The 25116-nt window shown below is 47.2% G+C and overlaps 1 protein-coding gene and 1 non-coding gene across 2 annotated transcripts in view; one reads left to right on the plus strand and one right to left on the minus strand.

The window, feature by feature from the left end:
• Muc4 (mucin 4, cell surface associated) overlaps nt 1-24121 on the minus strand; it is a 57548-nt gene extending 33427 nt beyond the window's left edge. Inside the window, exons 1-4 of the mRNA XM_042670275.1 lie at nt 24019-24121; nt 22534-22630; nt 13878-13997; nt 9361-9436 (exon numbers count right to left, since the gene is read on the minus strand). Coding sequence (XP_042526209.1) covers nt 9361-9436; nt 13878-13997; nt 22534-22630; nt 24019-24121 — 396 coding nt within the window. The remainder of the gene's footprint in view (nt 1-9360; nt 9437-13877; nt 13998-22533; nt 22631-24018) is intronic.
• LOC122100027 lies at nt 4087-4149 on the plus strand. The gene has a single exon (XR_006146071.1). It is a non-coding gene; the product is annotated as a small nucleolar RNA SNORD78 (small nucleolar RNA).
• Nucleotides 24122-25116: the final 995 nt, after the last annotated feature.

The raw sequence follows: 25116 nt of genomic DNA on the forward strand, positions 1-25116 counted from the left end.
ATGTAGTTTTGCTTTGTTTTGTTGTTGTTGTTTCTTTGGTTGGCTCTTGGCAATACTGGAGTTCAAAATCAGGGTCTTGTGATTAAGTGCCCTCCTACTTACATAAACCATACTTCCAGCTTTGCTTTGTTTTTTGGGGTTTTTTGATAGGGCTTCCACTTTTGCCGAGGCTAGTCTCAGACCTCCATCCTTTTAAATATAGCATCCTAGGTAGCTGAAATTACAAGTTTGAATCCCCAAACTCAGCATAGCTCTGGCTTTTAGGGAAGGGGTAAGTGACAAGGATCTTAGATCAGGACCCTGTTAACTGCATTAAGCAGGAACTCCCATTGGAAAGGACAGACTAGAAGAATCAGGAAGAATGGAGAAAAAGCAGAATAGGGGCTGGGAAGGTAGCTCAGTGGTAGAGCGCTTGCCTTGCATGCATGAGGCCCTGGGTTCGATTCCTCAGCACCACATAAGCAAAAAGAAAAAAAAAGCCGGAAGTGGCGCTGTGGCTCAAGTGGTAGAGTGCTAGCCTTGAGCTGAAGAGCTGAGGGACAGCGCCCAGGCCCAGAGTTCAGGCCCCACGACCGGACCCAAAAAAAAGAAAGCAGAATAAAGGGTAGAATAGGAATAAAGTGTTAGAAATAGAATCAGTGAAGCTAAACTGTTGGGTTCTTTAAAGATAAACAGAAAATACTCACAAGGTTAGATGAGAAAGAAATGAAGGGAGAGGAAGGGAAGAAGAGATAAAAAAAATGAGAAAAAATTTAAATATATAGCAAGATCATTTTACATTTAAGAAACAATTTCAATCACAATTTTGAGTGTGTCCGTGTGTGTGTTTGTGTGTGTGTGTTTGTGTGTGTGTGTGTGTGTATGCCCAAGGCTAGTACTTTACCACTTGAGCCAGAACTCCACTTTTGGCTTTTTGATGGTTAATTGGAGAGGAGAGTCTCACAGACTTTTCCTGCTTGGGCTGGCTTAGAATTACAATCCTCAGATCTCAGCAACCTGAGTAGCTAGGGTTACAGACATAACCACCTGTGCCTGACAGTAATTTCAATCTTATGCTCTTATGCTCCGTGACTAATTTTAAAGTGTTAATATAATTTTAATACTCAAAGGTAAGAAATAAAAACACAGATTAATAAATCTTAGAAACAAAGTAGATAGAAATAACTCAAGCAAAATATTAGCAATCCGATGCCTATATTGGATTAAAAATAAAACATGCTAGGCACTGGTGGCATATGCCTGTAATCCTAACTACTCAGGAGCCTGAGATTTTAGGACTGAGATTCAAATTCATCCCAAGCAGGAATGTCTGTGAGACACTTATCTGAATAAACTACTGAAAAAGCTGAAAGTGGAGCTGTGGCTTTTAGCAAAAGAAGCTCAGAGACAGGACCCAGGCCCTGAGTTCAAGTGCTAAGACAAGCCTACCCTCCCAAAACACACACACACACACACACACACACACACACACACACATACACATGTACTATTGTCAAGCTGAATTTAAACCAGAAATTTAAGATGAATATGACCTATAAATACAAATCACCATATAAATAGAGTGGAAGGGAAACATAACTATTCAGAGATACAGAAAAAGTATTTGATAAACATTAACACAAATCCCTGTGGAAAGTCCTAGCAAGTGAAAAATGGAAGTTAACAACCTTGATTTCATCAATAATATCCATCAAACCCCATGACAGATACTTAAAGATATAATTCTGTAAATATTTTCTTTAAAATCAGAAAGAAGAACATGCCAGCAATCATTTTTTTCTACTGAACCATTTGGGTAAAAGTCTTAGCCAGTGCAATAAGTCAAGAAAAATAAACAAAAAAGCACAAGGATAGAAATGATTATTTCTTTTTTATATGGAAATAAAGAAACAAGGGGCTGGGAAGATGGCTCAGTGGTAAAGCGCTTGCCTTGCATGCATGAGGCCCTGCGTTCAATTCCTCAGCACCACATAAGCAAAAAGAAAAAAGCCAGAAGTGGTGCTGTGGCTCAAGTGGTAGAGCGTTAGCCTTGAGTTGAAGAGCTGAGGGACAGCGCCCAGGCCCAGAGTTCAGGCCCCATGACTGCCCCCCCCCCCAATAAAAGAAACAACCCTATAGTCCTTTGCAGGTATTATAATCATTTATATCACAAAGCCAGTCAGGGAGTTGTGGGATATGAGCAAAAGTGTCAGATACTGAGTTTTTAGAGTCTCACTCTTAGACAAAAACAAAACAAAACAAGAACAAAAGAAAGCTAGTCAGGAATCGAGGGTGAGTCTCAGTGTAGAGCTCTTGCCTAGCACATATAAAACTTTGGGTTTGATCTCTAGGACCACTAAAAGAGAAAAGAAAAATGCTCTCGAATTTATAAATTATTGACAAAGTTCTTAATATATGAACAAAATTTTAAGAAGAACTGCATTCTTTACACATCAGTGAAATAAAAATATTTTTTAAAACATGACAAAATAAAAAGTACTAGTGGGTGTTAGTGGCTCATGTCTGGAAATCCTAGCTACTCAAGAAGCTGAGCTCTAAGGGTCATAATCCAAAGCTAAACTGGGCAGGAAAGTCCACCAGAACGTATCTCCAATTAATCACCAAAAAGCTGACAGTGATAGAACACTAGTGTTGAACACAAGAACTCAGGGATGGTGCCTAGGCCCCAAGTTCAAGTTCCAGAGCCAGAACAAAATAAATTTTTAAAAAATAGATTAAAAAATAAACTAAAACTAATTAAATATAACAAAAGGTGTTTTCCCATATTCAACTATTTAAAAGAATACACACTCATTTTATGCATTTAGAAAACACATAATTGAAAGGCAGAAAAATCTGTACCATACTATTCAGAAAACTACATTGCTAGGCTTTTCCCCCCAAGATATTTCCTATAATCTGTGTGTGGTTTAATTTACCAGTATAAGTTTAAAAGTATACACAGTATACACAACTTTAACCCTACCTGACATCATAAGAATTTTTTCATGTTATTATTTTTGTACTCATAGCTAAAGGGAGACCAATCTTTTGTGCCTTGGGTGATAGATATCTCTTTTCTGCCTTTTGGACCATGGAAGGGCCCAGAAGGACTGGGTGAGCTCAGGCAAAATCTTGGTCTAGAAAACTCCCAAGCCTAACCATTGCCCTTCTAACTGGAAACTAGCAATATTAAATTCCACATCTCTGGAGACGGGGGAGAGTAACACTGAGGCAGGGCCTCTCCTGAGGTGGTCTCTGTAATGATGAGAACTCAGGGTCATGAGCACTCTACTGCCTGAGTCTTGCAACTTTTTCCTTTGTAAAATGAAATGCTCGCTCTCGGTATTGCTAGTATCTATGTGTGATACTGTGAATGTTTGTGTCTATGTCTTAGTTTTTGGGGGGTGGGGGTGTTGGAGGGATGGTTCTAGTACTTGAACTCATGACCTGGGCCTTGTCCCTTAGCTTTTTCACTCAAGGCTAATGATCTACCTCTTCAGCCACACCTCTACTTCTGGCTTTTTACTGGTTAGTTGGTGGCAAGAGTCTCAGACTTTCCTGCCTAGGCTGACATGGAACTTTGATCCTTAGATCTCAGCCTCCTGAGTAACTAGGATTACAGGCATGAGCCACTGATGGCCAACATGTTCTTTAAATATTCAATATATGAAATTTTAAATATATTTTTAATTGTAAAAATACTCTACAGAGGGGTTATAGTTACTTGAGCAAGGTAATGAGCATATTTCCTATCAAGCATTGTTATCTCCTCCTTTGTTTTTCCCCTACCATCCCTTCCCTCCCACCTCCACAACTACATTCCCCCCTCTCCCCTCCCCCCTCCCCGCCTAAATTGTAAAGTTCATTTTTTTAACATAGTGTCTTGTACATCTCATTGTTACAATGGGTCAACCTGTATCCCTATTTAAGCATTTTGTTTTTTCCCTTCCCCTCCCCAAGCTAGAGAAGTGTATATACAAGATGCAGGGCACCAACATCAAATACATTGAAAACAGGGATTGTACCGTGGGGGAGGAACATACAGAGAAACAAAAAAAAATCACATAGTACATTATAAATACATTAGGAGCAATAGCTAAATATATATAATTAGCAGGTCAAATGTTTGAACTGAATTAAGCATGTAGCCAAATTTACACTGAATAAAAGACTCATTAAATAATATTTCACCATAGCGAAGCTTACTTAATGAACTTCCTGATGCTTTCTGGGCTGTCCCTAGTGTGCTGCTATTGCAAAGAAAACTTTGAGGGCTGGACTTTATGCTCAGTTTTGTTTCACTATTTCAGCCTACTTCCTGGATGTCAATTTCTCTTCACAGAATCCCAATAGAGCTGTACATTTTTTCTGCATTATTCCTATACATGGCCAGATTTCTTGGTAGAAAGGTCAAGCCACCATATCTTCTCATTGGCAGTGCCTGAAAGAGCCCTGTTTTCCAAGATCCCTTCTCTTTGAAAAACTCTCTGCTTGCTAGTATGGATTTGGAGTCTCTTCAAACAGACTTGTGACCTGGAAATCCTCCTTCTCAATGTTAATGCAAAGAACTTTCTAATCATGATAGATTGATTAGTGTCACTGGCTTCAGTGGACAGGAAGAGAAGGGAACCGCTTCGTGTGGGTGATGTAGTTTTACTTATTGTTGGGCTTATCCTTGTCAAAGGGAGTGATGTGCACTAATCACAACAAAAACGCAATTACTATATTTGTCTTTCACCACTATTTAAACAATAAATATCAGGCCACTCCTTCAATAGATTCTTTAGTGCCTCAGAGAAACAGTTTGCAAATGATTATTCTTAGATAAGAAACCTTGGGGGCTGGGAATGTGGCTTAGTGGTAGCATTACAAATTAATCCTTGGGCTGACGTTGAGAATCCAATTTCTTGTTTTTGTTTTTGCTTTTGTTTTTTTTGGTCCGGTTGTGGGGCCTGAACTCTGGGCCTGGGCGCTGTCCCTCAGCTCTTCAGCTCAAGGCTAGCGCTCTACCACTTGAGCCACCGCGCCACTTCCGGCTTTTTTCTTTTTGCTTATGTGGTGCTGAGGAATCGAACCCAGGGCCTCGAGCATGCAAGGCAAGCGCTCTACCACTGAGCCACCTTCCCAGCCCTGAGAATCCAATTTCTTATTATGGGATGAGATCTGCGAATTTTCATTTCAAGGATTTTATCAGGTTCCCAGAGTGACTCTCATACAGGTGTCTTAAAGACCACACTTTAACAAACATTGCTGGGCACTGGTGGCTTATACCTGCAATCCTAATCATTCAGGAGGCTGAGATTTGAGGATCCCAATTTTAAGCTAGCCTGGGCAAGAAAGTCTGTGAGATTCATATCTCCAAGTAACCACCAAAAAGCCAGAAATGGAAGTGTGGCTCATATGGCAGAGTGCCAGCCTTGAGCAAAATAGCTCAAGGAAAGTGCCCAGGCCCTAAGTTCAAGCTCCAGGATTGGCACATGCACATGTGTGTGTGTGCGTGCACGTGTATGTGTGCACCCCCCACACTAAACAAACAAAATATCACCACTCATCTTGCTCCCTCCTTTTTCTATCTCTTGTTTCACCATTGAGCATCTTACAAAGAGTGGCTGACACCTACAAATCACACCTTCCTTATGTTTCACCGCCTCAGTCACTTTGGCAAGACACATTCTTCTTGGGTCTCCTGATGCTTATACCATTTGGCACCATCTATCTACTCATTCATTCACTTGACCAACATTTATGGATTACCAGCCTTAACAGTGACCCCTTGGCCAGGGTCATCTTGATATTCCTACAGGATTCCCTTTTTGGAATGGAGTTGGGTTTCTGGGTGACATTTTCAAGCTCTCTCTCCCTCTCCCTCCCTCACCTTCCTCCATTGCATCTACTTTATGCCTTACGAATCTCTAATTCTTCCTGATCTCTCTCACACCCACATTTCAGATTGCTCATCCAGTGATTTCCTGCCTAGCTGGTCCTGTGTAGCATGTCTAAGGCAAGTTTTCCTCCAACTGTGTCTTTCTCCATCTTTCTTCCTTCTGTTAACTTTTAACAATAGTCCCCTGGATGTCCAGGCCAGAAACTCTGAGTCATATTCAGTTCTTTCCTCTTCCTTGTCCCCAGTATCATAGTTTGGCACCAGTTATTGCTTCTCTAAATGATTTCTTTTCTTCTTCACTTTGCTGCATCATGCTCATCACTCCAACTGTTGCAGCAGCCTATTAACACTCCTGATTCCATTTCTTTCAACCCCTGTATGGTTTTGATATGATGTGATCCTCAAAGGGTCATCTCTTGGAGGTTCTCAGCATGGTGGTAGGACCTTTAAGAAATGAGCTGTTGGGAAGCTTTTAGGTCCACTGGAAGCATGCTCTGGGAAAGGACTGTAAGAGCTTCCTCTCTCCAGCTTCCTGTTTTGCTGATCTGATTGCTCATTCTCATATATGCTCCTGATGTTCCATCATGAAAATCTCACTAGAGCCTGCCTCATGCATCCCAAACTGTGAGTTAAGTAAACCTTCCTTCTTTAAAAAGTTAGCCTGTCTCTGGAATTATTTTATTTTGGAATACAAAGTTGACTAATACATTCCATTCTAACCTTCCATCAGACTACTGCATGGCTGGTGGTGTTCTTCAGCTCTGGGGACCAGGAAGGAGAGTTTCTTCCATCATATCCTTAGGAAAGACTTACTTTGGAAAATGGTCTATAGTTCTGCTTTGGTAGGTAATTGGTTGAATGCTGAAGACACAGATCTATTTGCCTTAGAGGCTTGGAGACAAGCAACTAGAATTTCTTCTGTTACCACCCCACCCCCACACACACACCCTGCCCCACAACTTTGATTAAGATGCCAGGAAGCAGGTTGCCAAAGCAGTCTTCCTCAAAGGAAGGCCACTTGGTGATGGTTGAACTTCCTCTGGTTGTGGCTGAGTGTCTGTATGTGTGCAATGATGGTTTCTATAAGAAGGAAGACATCTGTATATCACCTTTACAATAAAATTTAAATTAAAAAGAGAAATAAGGATGTTCCTGAGGCATCTCTACATCATAAAAATCTCAGCGTGGGGCTGGGAAGGTGGCTCAGTGGTAGAGCGCTTGCCTTGCATGCCTGAGGCCCTGGGTTCCATTCCTCAGCACCACATAAGCAAAAAGAAAAAAGCTGGAAGTGGTGCTATGGCTCAAGCAGTAGAGCGCTAGCCTTGAGCTGAAGAACTGAGAGACAGTGCCCAGGCCCAGAGTTCAGGCCCCACGACCGGACCCCCTCCCCCCAAAAAAATCTCAGCGACAGGCATTGTCTTCACTTTGAGTTCTTAAGTGTGAGCTTTGATTAACTACTTTCCTGGCTTCTTGACCCATCCATGTACAGTTGCCTGTGTGCTGCCCACAGGAGACACGTGGATGTAAAGTGGATGCTTCATATTTACATGGTGCTCTCCAGGTTATCTCACTAGTGGTGGCCCTCAGTTCACAGGCGAGGTCAAGCTTAGTAAACACATTGTCCAGCATCATAGTTCTTGTAAGCAGCAGGGCTGACATTGCCAACACAAGGGGCCAAGGCGCTGAAGATGTGAGTGAATTGCTCAGCCCCAGGACTGACACTGAGTGCCTGGAGAGCTGACAGGGTCCTGCAGCAGTGGCAGGTGACCTGCCGTAGGTGCTTGGGCTGCACCTGGGGACAAGTCTGGTACACTTTCAGGGACAAACGATGTGCCATGAGGACATTTTGTGAGGACGTCAGAGTGCGTTGTGATAGCTATTGACCCCTTGGGGTGACAAGAACGCTAGGTGACAATACATGGATGGTGGAGTCTGAAATGGACAGGGTGGAGAAGTTCTTTCAGAGGAGGGTCACTCAAGGTCACTCAAGGATGGGGAGATCACCAGAGCTGGCCTAAGGTGGGCTGTTCCTCAGCTCCCACTTCATTCAGAGCGGCTGGGTGAGGTCGTTACTCCCCTTGAACTATGGGGGTGGAGGGGTAGAGACATCTAGGACCCATATTGTTTCTCTCAGGACTCCAAGGCTGATCAAGTTGAAAGTGATGATAGGCATCATTCCCCCCAGTGACCCTCTGGTGACTCTACCGAGTATGAGAAAGTGATGAATGTGTTGTTGATTCAGGAAAAGGAGTGGTGGCCGCTGTGGCAGATCACATTCCAACAGAGCAGTGAAGTCACTCCCTGAAGAGAGAACAAAGCCGTGCCTTCCATGCACTGAGCACCGCGGGCCGAGCCAACTTCTTAGCACCTACACTGTTTGTCTTGAGTTTTTCCTGGAACTGGAGGTGAGGTACCCATAAAACATGTCTCCCACAATGTGTCACTTCGCTGCTGTCTGGGGCAGGGGAGAAGCCCAGCAGTGCACTGTAAATCAGCCTGGAGGAGAAAACGCATTCACATCTGGGCAGCAGAGCCCTGACAGGTACGAAGTTGAGAGAGGGAGCAGGACCACCAGCAGCTGGTACTGGCTCCAGAATCATTCGTGCGTGTGGTTCTATCCACCCAGGGGTGATTTTCCTGTGTTGGTAGAGTCAAAGACGAGGAAAGACACCAACTCCTCATGCCCCTCTGGTGACTGCTCTGGCTCAGGTGCCAAGACAGGCCTACAGCAAGCACTCTATAAACAGCTATTGGGTGACTAAACTCAGAATCCCTAGACCCTAGTTCTTGGCTGTTTTCACTGAGTTGAAATGTGGGATGTGGTTGTACCTGTTTCTTCTACAATTGTCATGGTGGTACCAGGGACCAAAGGATGCTAGCATGATGGTTATAGCCCGAGAAGGGTGGCCACCACCATAGCCAACAGTTGCCAAGATCTCAAGGGCAACCCTAGGCTACAAGGGTGACCCCCTCCTCCAGTGGGAGTCAGAAGAGATGACCTCCAAAACCAAGATGGTGGGAGCCCGACTCATCCCTGCCTTCTCTCCAATCCATTTTCCTTACTCGGTCATTCCAAAGTTCATTTCAAAATCAGAGCACACCACTCTTTTATCAAAAATCTCTCTGTGTATGGGCTGGGAAGGTGGCTCAGTGGTAGAGCGCTTGCCTTGCATGCCTAAGGCCCTGGGTTCGATTCCTCAGCACCACATAAGCAAAAAGAAAAAACCCGGAAGTGGCGCTGTGGCTCAAGTGGTAGAGCGCTAGTCTTGAGCTGAAGAGCTGAGGGACAGCGCCCAGGCCCAGAGTTCAGGCCCCATGACCGGACCCAAAAAAAAAAAAATCTCTCTGTGTCAGCCCATGTCAGTTACCTAAATTCCACAATCCATTCCATGCCCTGCCAAGTCCTGGCACTCTTTTAAATCCCCCTAAGGTACTGAGCTCTTTCCTGGCCTACATGTACCATTCACTGCTCTGCCTGCTCAAGCCTGGCTCACCTCCATCTCTAGCTTCCTCAGCTCAGAGAGGACATCATTGTCACTCTCCTCCTTCCCGGGGGAATTGGGAACTTTTCTGTAATGAGAGCTTAACTGGAAGAGGCTGGCTTACCTCAGTTGATTCTCCACTGTGTGCATGCAGTTCTGCCCTGGAACAATGGTAGTATTGCGTATCTGCTCTTTGAATTAAATGAATTAATGAATGACTCTCAGCAGGGATAGACTGGGCTGGCTGGAAGGTTTGTTTGTAGACATAGTAAACTACCAGGGAAACCTGGGTTCTAAATTGGGAAAGAATGTACTCATTCTCTGACTCACGTAATTGTAACCACTGTGTACATCATCTTTACAATAACATTAAAAAATAAAAATAAAGCCTGGATTCTCATCCCAGATGCCTCACTTCTGGGTCACGTCACCTTTAACAGGTCACTTAGCTTAGACAGAGTACTTTCGGAAAGAACCATGGCTTATTCATTTTAGTGTTGAGAAAGTGAATGAGTAAATCCAAAGGTTGAGCACTTTTCTCCTCTCAAGTCCCTCAAACCTACTGTGACTGGACTTTAGGAACCCAAACCACAATGTGAGCTGGGAAAGCCATACAGACAGTCTATATCCATGTAGGACTTAACCACGCACCTGCGCACTGCAGAGCTGCCTGCTACTCAGACCACACCGTCCGGGAACATGGCTGCCATTTTAGAGGCCTAATGCCATACAAGTTCCTAGGACCCCTTCAGAGTCTCCAGGAAAATGCTGAGGACTCAACCTCTATGGAGTGCTGACATATTGTCTTCATTTTGACTCAGAAACTCAATAACATACCAGGGAATGAGTTCAGCTTAATAGAAAAATATAGAGTGGAGGGAAAGGCTGAAACTAGAAGACCAAGCCTAGAGTATCAGTCCTGGACTGAAAGAAGCATCTTCATGGGCTGGGCTCTGCCTGTGTGAGGCATTTGACACACCATGAAACTAGAAAACAGATGCAGTATCAAACTACTTGTTCAAGCATATAAAAGGCCAAGTGCTTCTCGGCCTTTCTTGGCAGTGAAGTCACAAACTAGTTACATGGCAAACAGTGCCTGGCCAGCCTCCACCTTGAAGCTAAGCCAGAAAGCAGGGTGTGGAGGAGACCAGAGGGCAGCGTAGCATGCTCAGCCTCATGGCTGAGGCCCGCCTTTGTCTCAGTAACGGCCAAATAAGTCCACAAACTCTATAAGCCCAGCAACCCTTGCTGACCCACAGGAAGGATGGGTGGTTTTAGAGAGGCCTGAGCTCCTAGAACAAGTGGACCCAGTCACTGAGCCTACAGAAGTTTCTCCTCCATTCCCAGGCCCATTGGGCTCTCCATCCCCAACCTCCAAGCTCAGAAATGGAACAGGCTCTCTCAACGAAGTTTTAAGGCTGATGTTTGCCAGACACTGTCTTGTTTCGTCTTCATGACAACCCTATGTAGTGGCTCCTTCCATCCTACTAGTTTTGGCATTGAAGATGAGACTAGATCTGAAAGCACTTGGCCTGTGTTCCTTGGGTTGGTAAGTAACAACATTGACACTAGTCTTCTGACCTTAAGGTCCTGCTCTGTGCTACACATCTGTTGATCACTGGCTTGCATTTGGTTGATTTTCTTGGGAGAACGTTTTGTTCATGGATCTCCTTCTGTTGGATATCCTGGGCACAGAGAAGAGTGCCCTGAGGGTACAGATAAGCCTGAGGTGACAAGTTGGGGAGGCCTCTCCTAGCCTGATGAATGCAGTGGCAAATCTCTTGGGAGGAAGCCAGTAGGCTCCTTCCCTGTTGTCCTGTATTTGCTATGGTCAGCTAAACTCTGAATGGTCAGGGTAGTAGCCCCTCCATTATGGGAGATAGAGGCCTGTATGGGCCCAGGAAGATAAACCATTCCTGCAGGAACTACCAGGGATCACAGTTTCCATTTCTTCCATGCCCAATTCTACTTTCTCATCAGGACTTTTCCTAGAGAAACTTCCTCACCATGTTGCTCCTTTATGGAGCCTGGGTTTCCTTCTGGCATGGGACAGCAGTGGCCCCAACATCTACATCAGATGTAGTGCAGCCATAGGAACAGGCCTCCAGTCCCCCAGAAGCTGCTCCAGGAAGTGGAACTGCCTGCTTTTCCCTCACCAAGCACTTCTAAGGTCCCATCTTGTGTTCAAGTACCACCTCCCATGTCCCCCCACCTCCACCCCATCCACTCTCTTAGCCATGCTCCATGGTGTCATAGAACTCAGAGCTCCAGAGTATGCCCAGCTTTCTTCAGATCATCCCATCTCCATCTTCCTTCCACCACCTTCTCTTGACCACACCTCGCCTCTTTTCCTGCCATTCACCCCAACTCTTAATCTGTAAACCCCTCTTCCTGGCTCTTTTAAGTTTAATGATTGTGATACTTTGGGGCTGCATGCAGAGTTGGTACCCAGCACTATTGGAGTTTAAATCACAAAATGCAATTTAAACTGCTGGTCAGGAGGACATGTCATTCATCTGCTTTTGACATAAGGGAACCAAATCCAGTAGAGCAAGGATAGGGGCTGGTCACAAAGACCAGAACACCTAGGAGCAAAGCCAAGACAACCAGGACTCCTGAATCCAAGTCACCTCCCGCACACCCCACTTCCTTCTTCCTACTGCCCTAGGGGTCATGGCTCCTATGACCACCCTTCTTCCTCATCCTCAGAAGAAGCCCTGAGGAGCTGGCCTCAGCTGACTCTTTTTGGTCCCTGCTTCCTCAGCTTGAATTAAGGGCCTTGGAAGTGAGTGGGAAAGTTGAGATGATAGTTGTTTCATTGGATCCTAGACAAACTCTTAAAATGTCATGGAAAGCTGGGCACCAATGGCTCATGCCTGTAATCCTAGCTACTTAGAAAGCTGCCATCTAGATCACCATTTGAAGAGCCTGTGAGACTTTTATCCTCAGTTAACTACCCAACCCCTTAAAAAAAAATCCAGCAGTGGGGCTGGGAAGGTGGCTCAGTGGTAGAGTGCTTGCCTTGCATGCATGAGGCCCTGGGTTCGATTCCTCAGCACCACATAAGCAAAAAGAAAAAAGCTGGAAGTGGCGCTGTGGCTCAAGTGGTAGAACACTGGCCTTGAGCTGAAGAGCTGAGGGACAGCACCCAGGCCCAGAGTTCAGGCCCCATGACCAGACCTCCAAAAAAAAAAAAAATCCAGCAGTGAAGCTGTGGCAAAAAAACAAACATTGAAACATTGTCCAGGCCCTGAGTTCAAGCTCCAGGTCTAGTTCAAGCACACAATCACACCCACACAAAATGTCAAGGAAAGCAGAATATTGTACTGCTCTGACACTGTGTCTCATAAGAAGATGTGTTCCTTCTGCCCCATTCCCAGGAAATAGTTCCTTCCATGAAAGTTAGGCCTGCCGAGGTGAGGAAAAAGCTATGACTCCAACTTTGGTCTATGCTTCTGATCCTTCACTCTCTCAGGACTCTAGACCTTGAAGAAGCTCCAGACACCCGGAAATACAGAATGTCCTCACTAAGACTTGGGTCCACCCCATCCTGAACTCTGTATGTGATGAGAAAGTGGGTGTGCAGGAAGCCACATCCAGTTCTAGGACATGGGCCCAAGAGGGAGTTTGAACTCATACTTCCTAAGAAGATGCTTTTACTGCTGAACCACACCTTTGACCCTAATTTTTGCTCTTTACTTTTAAGATAAGAGTCTTTCTTCCTGCCTGGTGCACACCTAGATGTGACCTACCTACTTTAGGCTAGACCACAGTAGCTAGGATAACATATACACACCACTTAATCCAGCTCTCCCTCAAGAAGGACTCGATGTCTTTCTGCTTGGGCTGACCTTTAACCAAGACCCCAACGGTCTCCCAGGTAGCAGGGATTACAGGTGTGAGCCACCAATACCTCGCTCCCACGGGAGGCTTTTAAATCTAACGTCAGGGTAACAAGCTGACTGTTCTCAGCATTCTGGACGCCTCTTGTCCCAGCCTGACTTCTCCATACTATTTTCCAGACCAGCTAGCTTGTCCTTAGCCCTTTCCCTTCAGCTCTGCTTGTCTCCTTGACTTTTCTCTTTTTCTGTCCATTTTGCTTTGCTTTGTTTATTTCTCAATGGACTGTCCTCTGACTAGACATTGCTGGATGAATTCTTCCATTTATCACCAGCTTTTGCTGGGTGCTGCTGGCTCTCGCCTGTAATCCTAGCTACTCAGGAGACTGAGATCTGAGCATCATGCTTTAAAGCAAGCAGGAAATTTAGTCAGACTTTTATCTCCAACAAACTACCAGAAAGCTGGCAGTGGAGCTATGGTTCAAGTGGTAGAGTGCTAAACTTTAGCAAAGAAAGCTCAGGGACAGTGCCCAGACCCCAAATTCAAGCCTCAGGATTGGCATGCATGCACAAGCGCGTGCGCACGCGCGCGCGCACACACACACACACACACACACACACCTCTCCTGGCAGGCCCCTTGAAGCCAGTTTCTCCTGGCTCCAGAATGCTTCCCCAGGTTCATCACTTACCCTGAACCACAGGCCAAAGGAGGTGGGAGCATAAGCAGCTCAGGAGTACCCAGGGGACCCTCCTCCAGTGAGGTGGTCTCATGGCTCCAGAAGCAGTCCCCGGGGCTCTCCAGGGAAGCTCTGCAGCACACAGTGTCCAGCAGAGGTGAGTCTTATCCCAGTCCACTGCTGGCCTCAGACAGGTGTATTTCCCTGAAGGGGCCAGCTTAAGTACTGGGGAGGAGGACAAAAGAAGGCGGGCCCTATGCCAATCATCCTTCCCAGCTCTTTTCTTTCCTCAATCTCCACCCCCTTCCCCCACCAGGAAAAAATACCAATACACCCATTACCCTGCTCCTTGCCAGCCTGAGCCAAGTTGGGGGGAAGAACACAAGGCAGAAGCAGAGAAAGAGAAACAAGGCCCACCGGAAATGATCACACACCTCCTCCTTGAGGGTGCTGGGCCTTTTCCTTCTTCCTCAAGGCCTGTGGAGGGCTCCAGCTCCAGTTCCAGCTCCAGCAGGAGGCAGCTGGACCACTGCAGAAGAAAAGGCAGGGACAATGGGGAAGGAAGGGTGGGGAGGGAGGGAGCTTGGGGCTGTGCTAATCAGGGCAGGAGGGAAGTAGATGGAGACTCAAAGAAACATGGGAAGTGGCAGGAACCCATGCACGGAGGGGAGTAGGGATTAGAAATAGCCTGTAGACCATGTTTGAGGGAGAATTGGTGGGCCCAGCACATCTGCTCAGGGTGAGCACATGGGAGGTTCTCAGCACAGGGTAAATGTCCTCTTCAGGACTGGGAGCCCAGAGCAGGGTCCAGAGAGCCCCAGGCAATCTGGGAAAGTAGCTTAGGGATCTGATGTGGGTGGGAAGGTGTAGGTACAACCTGGGTACAGTGAGTCACTGAGATCTAGAAGCAAGTAGAGGGTGCTCCTGGACACACCGGAGTTCTAGTCACCCACATTTGATCTCTTAGGACTCAACAGACTCAGGGAAAAAAGGATGGGGACCCCAAGACAGGGCAAACCAGACAGCTCTGAAGATGAAGGAGGGCAGGTGATGTCTTTGTTGGAAGGAAAACAAACATGGTTTCCCCCTCGCCTGCCCTTTGCCATAGTCTGAATCTCTGTTTCTGGGTGTGAGATGAACCCCAGAGCAGGGGTTCAGACTTGCTAGAGTAAGATTTCTAGTGTTCAAGGAGAGTCAGCCTTGCCAAGGGGGGAGGGCTAGAGTGACACTGCTGTCATCTCAGAGGTCCATGGTGGCCCTACCACCTTACTGTTGACTCCTTGAAGCCTCGTTACAGCCCAAGCTCAAAGGCTGCCCCTTGCTATTATGGTGCAGATATTGCACTGTGCTATAGACATGTCAGGGTAAACCTAAGCCCTCTCCCCTCCACCTCTGTATGGATAAGTTGGTCCCATTCTTGTCTGTAAGCAGCAAAGAGAATGTGGGATTTGGAGCCTTGAGCACCTGGACAGAATAGTATGAGTATAGCTACCAAGGCCCAACTTGTCCTGCTCATTTGTGTGTGTGTGTGTGTGTTTGTTTTTGCTCATGGATTCTCTCTACTAATTTGGCATCTGGTTTTAGCAGGTTACCATTTTCCATACCACACTTTCCCATCTACAGAAGAGAATCAAAACATTCCAGGTTACACCAAAGTAAGAGCTGGACATCTTGTCAACCAGGCCCACAAAGCCTCCTACTTTCTAATGCAAGGAAGGCCAGCGGAGCAGAGGATTCTCCAGAGGCGTCGATGGTGGCCAGGAGTCCAAGTGGGTATTCAAACACCTGGCTCAAATCCCAGCTTTACCATCCATGGCAAGTCACAGCCTTGTGATCCTATCTACAACCTGGGGGTAATAACACCCAAAAGGTAAGGCTGAAATGAGTCTGAAAAAGGTACCAGGCTCTTCACTTCATCCTGACATCAGTGCTCAAGGTGGGTATAAATGAGGTAAGCCTGAGGGAGGATAAGTGTCTAGGAGCGTATCTATCTAGTTCACCTCTGGGTGTTTATGATATTCTGATGAGGAACCTCAGACACTGGATAAGGAGGTTCGTGGGATCCTATTCATATCTTCCCTGACCACTTCCAATTCCCTTGCTTTCCCTTTGAGCCCAGTTGTCAACTAGCCTATGTCCTAGTGTTAGGATGTTTCCAAGCCTGTGGTGAGTGCCTCTCCCTCTACCCAGGTGGGCCACACCTGTTTGTCTTCCCTTCTTCCCTCCTAAGACATCTGATTGGATAAGAGGGCAGGAAATGAGTGCATTCTCTCACCTCTGTCTGGTGAAGACCTCCTAGGACTGCAGATCAGAATCTGAACTCAGGTTTATATTGAAATTCCCTGTGGGGGAAGGTTGCAAAAAAGAGCTTGAACTAGACCTGTGGTTCATGTGAGCTGGCGCAGGAATAACATTGTGAGCTTTCCCCGTGGGGGAAGACTGGCCTGGCTGGAAGAGGCAGGTGGGCTCTGGACAGCAAAGTTGGGATCTCCAAGGGACTTTCGTCTTTCAAACTCCCCAAAGCAGGAGTCCCTAATTTTGGGGGGGACCCCTAACATGGCTTGTACCTTCACAGAACTTTATGCTGCCCATGAAACTATTTCCAAGAAAGGAAAGGAGGGAGAAAAGAAGAGAGGGAGGGAAAAGAGAGAGAAGAGAAGGAGGAAGAGAAGAAGGGGAAGAGCTAGAGAAGGAACTAGAGGGGAGTAGTGGGAGGGGAAGGGGAGAAAAGAGTAGGAAAGGGAAGTAAAGAAAGGAAGGAAGGGAAGGGGAAGGAAAAGGAAGATGGGAGAGGCAAAGAGGGAGTGGAGGGGAGAAGAGGGGGTTTTAGGTTAGGCTGAGCGAGAGCAGGAAGCAGACATGGATCAAATCGATCGACTAAGTCTTGAGTGAAAAGACTCATAGCTAGCGTCCGGGCCAGGTGAATCCTCGCACCCGGGGCGGTGGCAGTCACTTCCCACTCACATGTGAGGATTGAGTCCAGGAAGGTGATGCAGCCTCCTTCCCCACCACGCACCATGGCTGGGTGATCAAGTGAAACTGGTCACGTCCCCGTCTGCCATGGTCCCCGTCGTCACATGCTAAGTCACAGTGTTGGGATTTAAGCCAAGTCTTCTGGGCCCAAAAGCAAAGAAGGGAATTAAGTGGGGCCAGGACTCACTGTGAGTTCTGTCACTTCCCTGTCGCCAGGAGCCGGGTCTGGAAGACAGCCCCAGACTGCTGACTCCTGACAGACACACCTCAGCATTTAAGCTGAGATTCTGTCCTTATGGTGACCCTGTAGCCAATGTGGCAGTGTGAGGACTGGCCATTTCCACCCCCAGAGCGGTGGCTTTGTGATGTCAGCTGCCATGTCCCCTGCCTAATCTTCCCTTGTCCTTTACTCTCAACGGGAGTGTTCATCCTAACTCCATTTCAGCTCCTGCAGGCCTCAGCCTGCGCCTGTCTTAAGCAGGACTGATATTTCTGATATCTGAAGGGGGACTAGGACCTAGATCTGCCTGCCTCAAAGCTTACTGCCCTGCTACAGCTTCATACCCAACAGTTCAGCCAGGAGGGGTGTGGCGTGGTGGGGCTGGCATCTGATACTCACAGTCCCTGTTCAGGACAAATTTGTGACCTACTTGTGAACCCTCACATGGCAGGAGATGAAGCAGAGGGGTCCATGCCTGTGGCCCTGTGGCTGGGTCTCTCCACAGGGGTGTGTTGTAGGTTGGGCCACAGCAAATGAGGGAGCTTGGGTGATGAGGAGAAGTCTCATGCTGCAGCCTTGGCCCCTAGGCCATGGTGATGGCAGAGCCCTGGCATTTGGACCAACACAAAGGCCACTGTCATTCTCCCAGGATTAGGTTCCTCCATCCCTTTCTCTAAAAGTGTAGAGCATGCACATGCCAATTAGCTCATTCCTCTTCTCATCTTACCTCTGGAGGGAGAGTTTCTCCACCTACTCAATCTATATCCTCCTGGGATGGTGTCCCCACGAAGCAAGGGCCTTTCTGGGTGCACTGGAGGGTAAGCCTGGGGGAACCAGGGCTGGCTTGAAGCCCAGGAATCTCAACTTGACCCATCTGTTTAGTTTTATGCAGAAGAATAAAAAGACAAAGGCCAGGAAGTTTGCTGCGGTGCTAAGTGGGACGCCCAGCCTCCAGCTCCCCAGATTTTCCACCTGGACTTGCAGTTTGCCTTCCCCCTTGAAGACCTGAAATCATAAAGTATTCTTCAAACTGCAAGAGACTCTAGTTGCTGTGAATCCAGCTCAATCCTACTAAGGAGATGTGAGCCCAGAGAAGGATCGACCTAGTCCACCCAGCTGTAGATAGCAGCTCTGGCCCTTGAATCCACATTCCTGGGCTGCTTGGTTACTCATTTCCTGGGTTTTAGTAAACTGACCCTTAGCTTTTTTTTTTTTTTTTTTAAATAGGGTCTGACTATGTTATCCAGGCTGGCCTCCAACTCTTAATCTCCTCCCTTGGCCTCCTGAGTGCTGGGATTACAGGTGTGTATCACTACACCACCAATGCACACTCTGACACAGGCACAACCCAGGCCCAAAGTTGACTTTTAAAATAATTTTTTTCTGATTCTAAAGGCAGGGCATGTTCATTATAGAGATACGGAAAGTTGTTAAAGAAAAGATCAACCTCATCCATGTTTGACCACCCAAGAGCAGCCTCGGTTAACACTCTGACAAGTCTCTGCACTTTCTCCATGAATAAACTCATAGACAGAGTTGTCATCTACCATACATCAAGACGACTTCATTCCCACATTTCCACCAACCCAAGCCTGAACATTTCTTCTGCTATTACAAACATTTCATCCACCGTATTTCATTCACACTATTCCTACTGTGTAACCCAAACTGGCCGTGAACTCCCTTTCTTCCTGCTTCAGCCTTCTGAGTGCTTATTCACATTTTTTTTGGTATACTCAGGTTTGAACTCAGGGTCTCATGCTTGTTAAGCTGGTGCTCTACTACATAAGAAAGGCAATCCCCAGCCCTTTCCTGCTTTAGTTATTTTTCAGATAGCGTCTCTGGTTTTCTCCCAGGTCACACCTTAGATGGCCATCCTCCTATCTATACATCCTACCTAGATAGCATTATAGGTATACACCACAGTGCCTGGCTCATTCACATGTTTTTAAGAACTGCATAATAGTCCATTGCGTGCCATAATTTCCATTGAGTGCCACCATAACCTATTTAGCCAAATTGAACACTTGAATTGTTTGCAGTCAGGCCTACTGCAAGTGAAACAGAGATGATAGTCTTTGTACCCAACTCTCCTGTATCTAGGCTTATTTCATTAAGCTAGAGTGATACTTGGTATGTTTTTCTTTATAGATTCAAATTGTTTTCCTTTCTGTTTCTGCAGCAGGAAGTCAGTAAAGACAAATTAGTAGACTAAAGGAAGTAAGGCATTTTCTCTGACACTATGTTGACAGTCTAATGCTAGAGGCAAAACCAAGAGTAGAATGAAATGATTACTCAGGTGACTCAAAAGTGAGATTAAGCAGATTAAGGGAGATGGGTGGGGGTCTTCCACGATCCCTTTCCCGGGAGAGCTCTCAGCCATGTGGCATGACCACTGCCAGGCCTCTCGTGAATATCTGATTCTTGATTTTTGAGTTACCGGGGACATCTCGTCCAAATGCAGATTGTGGTGCCTGAAGTCCTGGAGGAGGCTTGAGAGTCTGCATTTCTAGCAAGTTCCCACTTGATGTCAAAGTTGCCGGTTCATGAAGCTCATTTTGACGAGTGAGGGAAGCCAGGTTCAGGGGAAACTGAGCTAAGACACCCTCCCAAAGTCCACTCTCCCTTACCTGTTGACAACAGAATGTTGGATTCATTGTGGCACAATACTTAGTCTCTGGGGATAACTCATGATTGATCTAAATTACCTGTGATGAGGTTGGGGATGTGGCTCAGTGATACAGTGCTTCCCAGTGAGGGTGAAGCCCAGGGTTTGATCTCCAGTACTCAAGATATGAAATAAGAATAAGTGAGTGAATCATGACAATCCTACTGGTACTGGAACTGGGGTGTGAACTCAGGGCAACACACTCACACTGTTTTTTTTTTTTCTTAAGGCTGGTGGTCTACCACTTGAGCCATACCTTTACTTTTGGCTCTTTTCAGTTGAGTGGGAATCATCATCTTTCAGCTCCATCTGCCTGGACTCGTTTTGAACTTTGTCATCAGATCTCAGCCTCTTGAGTAGCTTGGATTACAGGTATGAGCCACCTGTGCCTGACTTCCCCGATTATTCTTGGTTAATGGGCTCATGACCTGGTACTGGCCAATCAGATGTAAGCACTGGGTGGCACTGAAAGATTTTCCTTCTTGAGAAAAGAGATTCATGAATAAAGGCCTCCTCCTACCTCTCCTTCCTGAGCGCTGAGGTATAAGGTTGTGATGCTTGTCAGGACAGCCACTATTAGGTGACCCTGAGACAAGGTTCACTGGTCTGGAGGATGACGTTAAGAGGAGGGGCCAGGTCCTTGATGACAGAGCGGAGCTGTTGATCTAACCAACTCTAGAGTTCACTGCCAGCTGACTGAACAATAAGAAAACATTCATACTGTTTAAAACACTGTTAGTGAGCACACTGTCTCCGTATCTGACTGTACCAGCTCAGATAACACCTCTGAAAACATGGTGGCCAGACAGAGTGAAAACAAAGCATGGGTGACTTGTTTTACTCAGAGTATCCTCTGTTAAGAACACCTCCTTCTCCAGAGGGTCTTTGGGGGGCAGGGGGTGGAGGGGCTTGAACTCAGGGCCTAGGCACTGTCTCTGAGCTCTTTCACTCATGGCTAGCACTCTACCACTCTACCACAGCTCCACTTCCAGTTTCCTGGTGGTTAATTGGAGGTAAGTGTCTCACAGACTTTCCTGCCTGATCTGGCTTTGAACCGTGGTCCTCAGCTTCCTACATATCTAGGATTGCAGGCATGAGCCGCCAGCATCCAGGGAGAGATTCTTTACTGGCGCTGCAGTGGAGGAGGAGCATGTGGAGGTCAGGAGGAGGGTGCAGGACAGAGGATCTCCTCAGAGCTGAGGTGTGAGCTGGCGTCCAGAGTAGGGAGGATACAGGGTCTTGGAGCCATAGCCAGAAGCCTGGGCTTAGTTGAGAGGGCGTGGGGAGTCTGAGACGGGGTTTAAGTAAGGGGCTGCAGGCCCAAACTGGGAGAAGTCAAGCAGGTTACCCAATATTCAGATGATGGGATCACATGAGGAACGGGGAGTGTTGGGGGAGAGGTGGGGCAGTTGGAGGCACCCGGATGCAACTGAAGCACCTGAATCAGTACCAAGAGGTGTGTTTCCCAGAGAACATTTCGCCTTTGCTTGGGCCTAGAGTCAGGATTCCTAGTTTGGAGACACCCTTGTTTGCATAATGGTCAGTCACATAGTCACCAACCCTTAGGAAAATCCTAATGAGGCTCAGAAGCTCTTAAAAAGAGCACATTTGGGCTGGGAAGGTGGCTCAGTGGTAGAGTGCTTGCCTTGCATGCATGAGGTCCTGGGTTCAATTCCTCAGCACCACATAAGCAAACAGAAAAAAGCTGGAAGTGGCGCTGTGGCTCAAGTGGTAGAGCGCTAGCCTTGAGCTGAAGAGCTGAGGGGCAGCGCCCAGGCCCAGAGTTCAGGCCCCACAACCGGACCCAAAAAAATAAAATAACATAAAATAAAATAAAAAGAGCACATTCCATGTTAATTCTTCAGTGTCTAGCCAAACTGTGTGTATGAGAGAGAGGGGTGGGGAGGGAGGGAGGGAGGGTATTAGAGCTTGAACTCAGGACTTTGTGTTCATGTGACGCTTTCTTGCCACCCTACCACTTGAACTGGGCCTTCAGTTCAGCATCTGACTAATTAGTTGGAGATGAAATCTCTTGTGTGGGGGAAGGCCACTAGGTGACCACTTCATCTTGGGCTGGCTCTGGAAATCCCCCAAACAGCTGCCCAGATCACAGAGAAGCCAGCTGGGCAACCAACGGAGCAGTTGTTCTAATCCCTTGATCAAGCTTCCCTGGGGAGTGCCTCTGGGGGCACAGCAGGCCCCCCCCCCCCCGCACCAGCTGTGCCCCACGGGGTCCATGCCAGGAGGAAGCAGGAGAGTAGGGTCCAGAGGGCACTGGACACGAGCCAGAAAGAGATGGCAGCTCTGCGTTCTCAAAGGTGGGCTTGGCACAGCTGAGTGACTCTGCCACCCTTCCTAGCTTCTTCCAGAACCCAGAGAGGAGAGACAGGGAGAGAGAGGGCAGAGAGGCAGGCAGTAGGTTATGAACTCCGTCTAGTAGTAAATGAATTCCATCTAGTCCTCCTGCATGCCACAGCTAGGTGTGGGAGCTGACTCCCCACATCCCTCTACCCTCACCCCCAGCTGCTGTCCAGCTGGGAGGAGCCAGACCCAAGCATGTTCTCTTTAGCTACACAAACACCAGGCTATCCCTTTATAGGAAAACGAGACTTATCAGTGTTGCCTGGCTGCCTTGAAATTGCTTCCTTAGAGCAACCCCGAAGGTCTCATCTCCCCAGTCCTGAGTTTGCACACAGCTAGCTGCCCTGGAGCCCGAGGGACATGAAGTCTGGGATGAGAAACAGCATTTTATGTGGGTGTCATGCTGCAAGATGACCCTGGCATGAAAGTCTAGGAGCTAGTGATACCTGCAGCCATGACGTGGCGGGTACCGGATGAGCTCCCCTGCACCCAGGGAGCCACCAGCTTGCTCTCCTGCTTTCAGAGGCTGCTTGCTGTTGTATCCTGGAAGGCAGAGTAAGGTTGGGGAAAGAATAAGGGCTGGGCATCAATGTGAGCAACTAACTTCCTGGCCAGGCCTTAGTGTCATATCTGCACAGTGGGAACCACAATTCCCATGTGAGCCCCCACTGGTTTAGGATATAGTAGGTTCTCAATAAATGTTTGTGAGCCCACCTTCCACCCCCACACTTGGAAAGAGACTTGGGAAGAGAGATGAAGTTACTGAGCCAGGCATGGTAGTGTATGTCTGTAATTCTGGAGGCTGAGGCAGGAGCGGAGGGAGTTCCAGGTCACCCAGGAACTCTGTTTTAAAAAGACTGGATTAGATGCTTTAGTCTCTCAAACAGGTGTCTGGCTTTAAAATGTTTTAAATGAAGCCAGGTGCTAATGACTCATGATTATAATCCTAGCTACTCAGGAGGCTGAGATCTGAGGATCATGGTTCAAAGCCAGCCCAGGCAGGAAAGTTTGTGAGATTCTTATCTCCAACAAATCAGCAAAAAACCTGAAGTACAGATGTGGCTCAAGTGGTAGAGCACCAAAAAAATATATAAGTGACAGTACTGAGGCCTTGAGTCTAATCCTTGAGTCTAAGGGCACAGAAAAATGCTTTAAAGGGTTTCATAAGTTGTTATAAATATCTGATGACCTTTCATATGTCTGGTAAGCCAAGTCTCAGACCCCAGTCACCCTAGGACAACTCAGATCTCCTGCTCTCAGGATGGCCCTTGTACCAAGAGTCAGGCCCACACCCACCAGGCTCTACAGCAGCCCAGCCTGAAGATGGCTCTCCAAAGAAGGCAGATATTAATTTTTAGCCTGCAAAGACCTGGCTCTCTGAGGGTCCTGGCTGTGAGAAAAACACCCTTGTTATCAAAGTAAAGATCCCTACACAGAAAACATGAAACATCAGTGCCTGTGCTGACTGCCAGCCCTCCTTCCTTCCCAGCAGTGTCCACGGGGATGAGCGCCAACATTCAGTCTCTGGTGGTTTTTTTACCCCATCTGTAAATTTGTATAAATGACCAACATATTTAAAGAACAACATTGACTCTTCTTCTCCTTCAGGACCTTACATTCAGCCTTTCATCAGATTAGAGTTTCCATGCATGCCCTATGTCTCAGACCTTGAACTCAGAACTGGAAGAGGCCATGTTCGTGGGGCTCAGGAAGGCAGGCCTGACCAGATCAGAAGTCTAGAAGCTGTGGACTTGACCCAGGTGAGGGATGGAAGGAGTGTTTCCAAGAACAAATGCACTGGGTAGCCTCAGAGAGGAAAAGTTCTATAGAGAAGTGCCTGGGATCCACACAAAGTAGAAGGTTGCATTTTTTTTCTTAGTGATCCTGAGATTTGAACTCTGTACCTTGTGTTTGTTAGATGAGTGCTCTACCATAGCAGCCACACTCCCAGCCCATGGGGGTTCCTGTGAAGAGCATCATCTCCCGCTGGACTGTTGGGAGTTGCTGAAGGAGCTCTGTGCAGCTGGCGGCCATGTTTGGAGGTGTGGCTTTCTCCTCAGGATGGAGGAGGGGCATGAGAGAGAGACAGCAGATGGCACAGCATGTGAGCATTGTCCTCTGAGGGGCTGAGAGCCCTGCAGAGAGTCTTCTGGGCTCCAGGCCCTTTCTAACTGGCCTGAATACCACCTTCGCCTGCTCCAGAAGCTCTGTCCATGTTCCCTCAAGGCTTACACCTGCTTATGGAGAGGCAGCCCTCTAGACCTGCCTTCTTGCTGGGATTCAGGCAGAGGAGCTTTGCCAGTCACCCTTCTGGTCCCAAACTCCGTGGCTGGTCTTTATAGTGCCTCAGGGTTTGACTGAAACCCTCTTCACTAGGAAGTTGCTAAGCTCTTTCTACCCACTGGCAAGTCCTAGCCCCCTTATCTGCTCTCCTGCCCAGATTTTTCCTGAGACAACCTAACAGCTGTCCTGAGTGCAGACTTACCCTCCTCCAGCTCTCTCCTGGACTTGCTTCCTAGTCCACCCTCTACATTGAAAAGACAGGCCAGTGACGTCCAGGATGATCAAGAACCCAAGATCTTAGCTTACCTGAGAGCTGACAAATTAGCCTGCCACAGCATCATGGATGCTGGAGAACACACAAAGCCCCGAGTCAGAGGCAAAGGACTTCAGGCATAGTCTGAACTTCGCTCCCTCGCTTCTCTTATATGGGCCTGCAAAACCAACCTGCCAACTTTTCCCCCAGCGCTAGACATTCCTAGGATCTTAAAAAAAAATATCATATCTCTCAGGGGGAGATACTGCCCTGTCTCCCAAGGCATACAAATACCCTGGAAAAGAATCCACAACAAAACTGCCAGTGCCTCCACTCCTGAGTCTTTTCAGCAATGTGAGAGACGTATGAAAAATCATCTCTCAACCCTTGAACACCAGAGAGAGCCAGGGAAGATCCAGGGGGTAACAAAACCCAGGTTGTTGGCTTCTCCTGTCTTTGGTTTCCTTGGATGGCTCATTCAGGTGCCACGTGT

Source organism: Dipodomys spectabilis, unplaced genomic scaffold (assembly GCF_019054845.1).
Source record: "Dipodomys spectabilis isolate Male_0828 unplaced genomic scaffold, ASM1905484v1 ptg000017l, whole genome shotgun sequence".
Lineage (NCBI taxonomy): Eukaryota > Metazoa > Chordata > Mammalia > Rodentia > Heteromyidae > Dipodomys > Dipodomys spectabilis.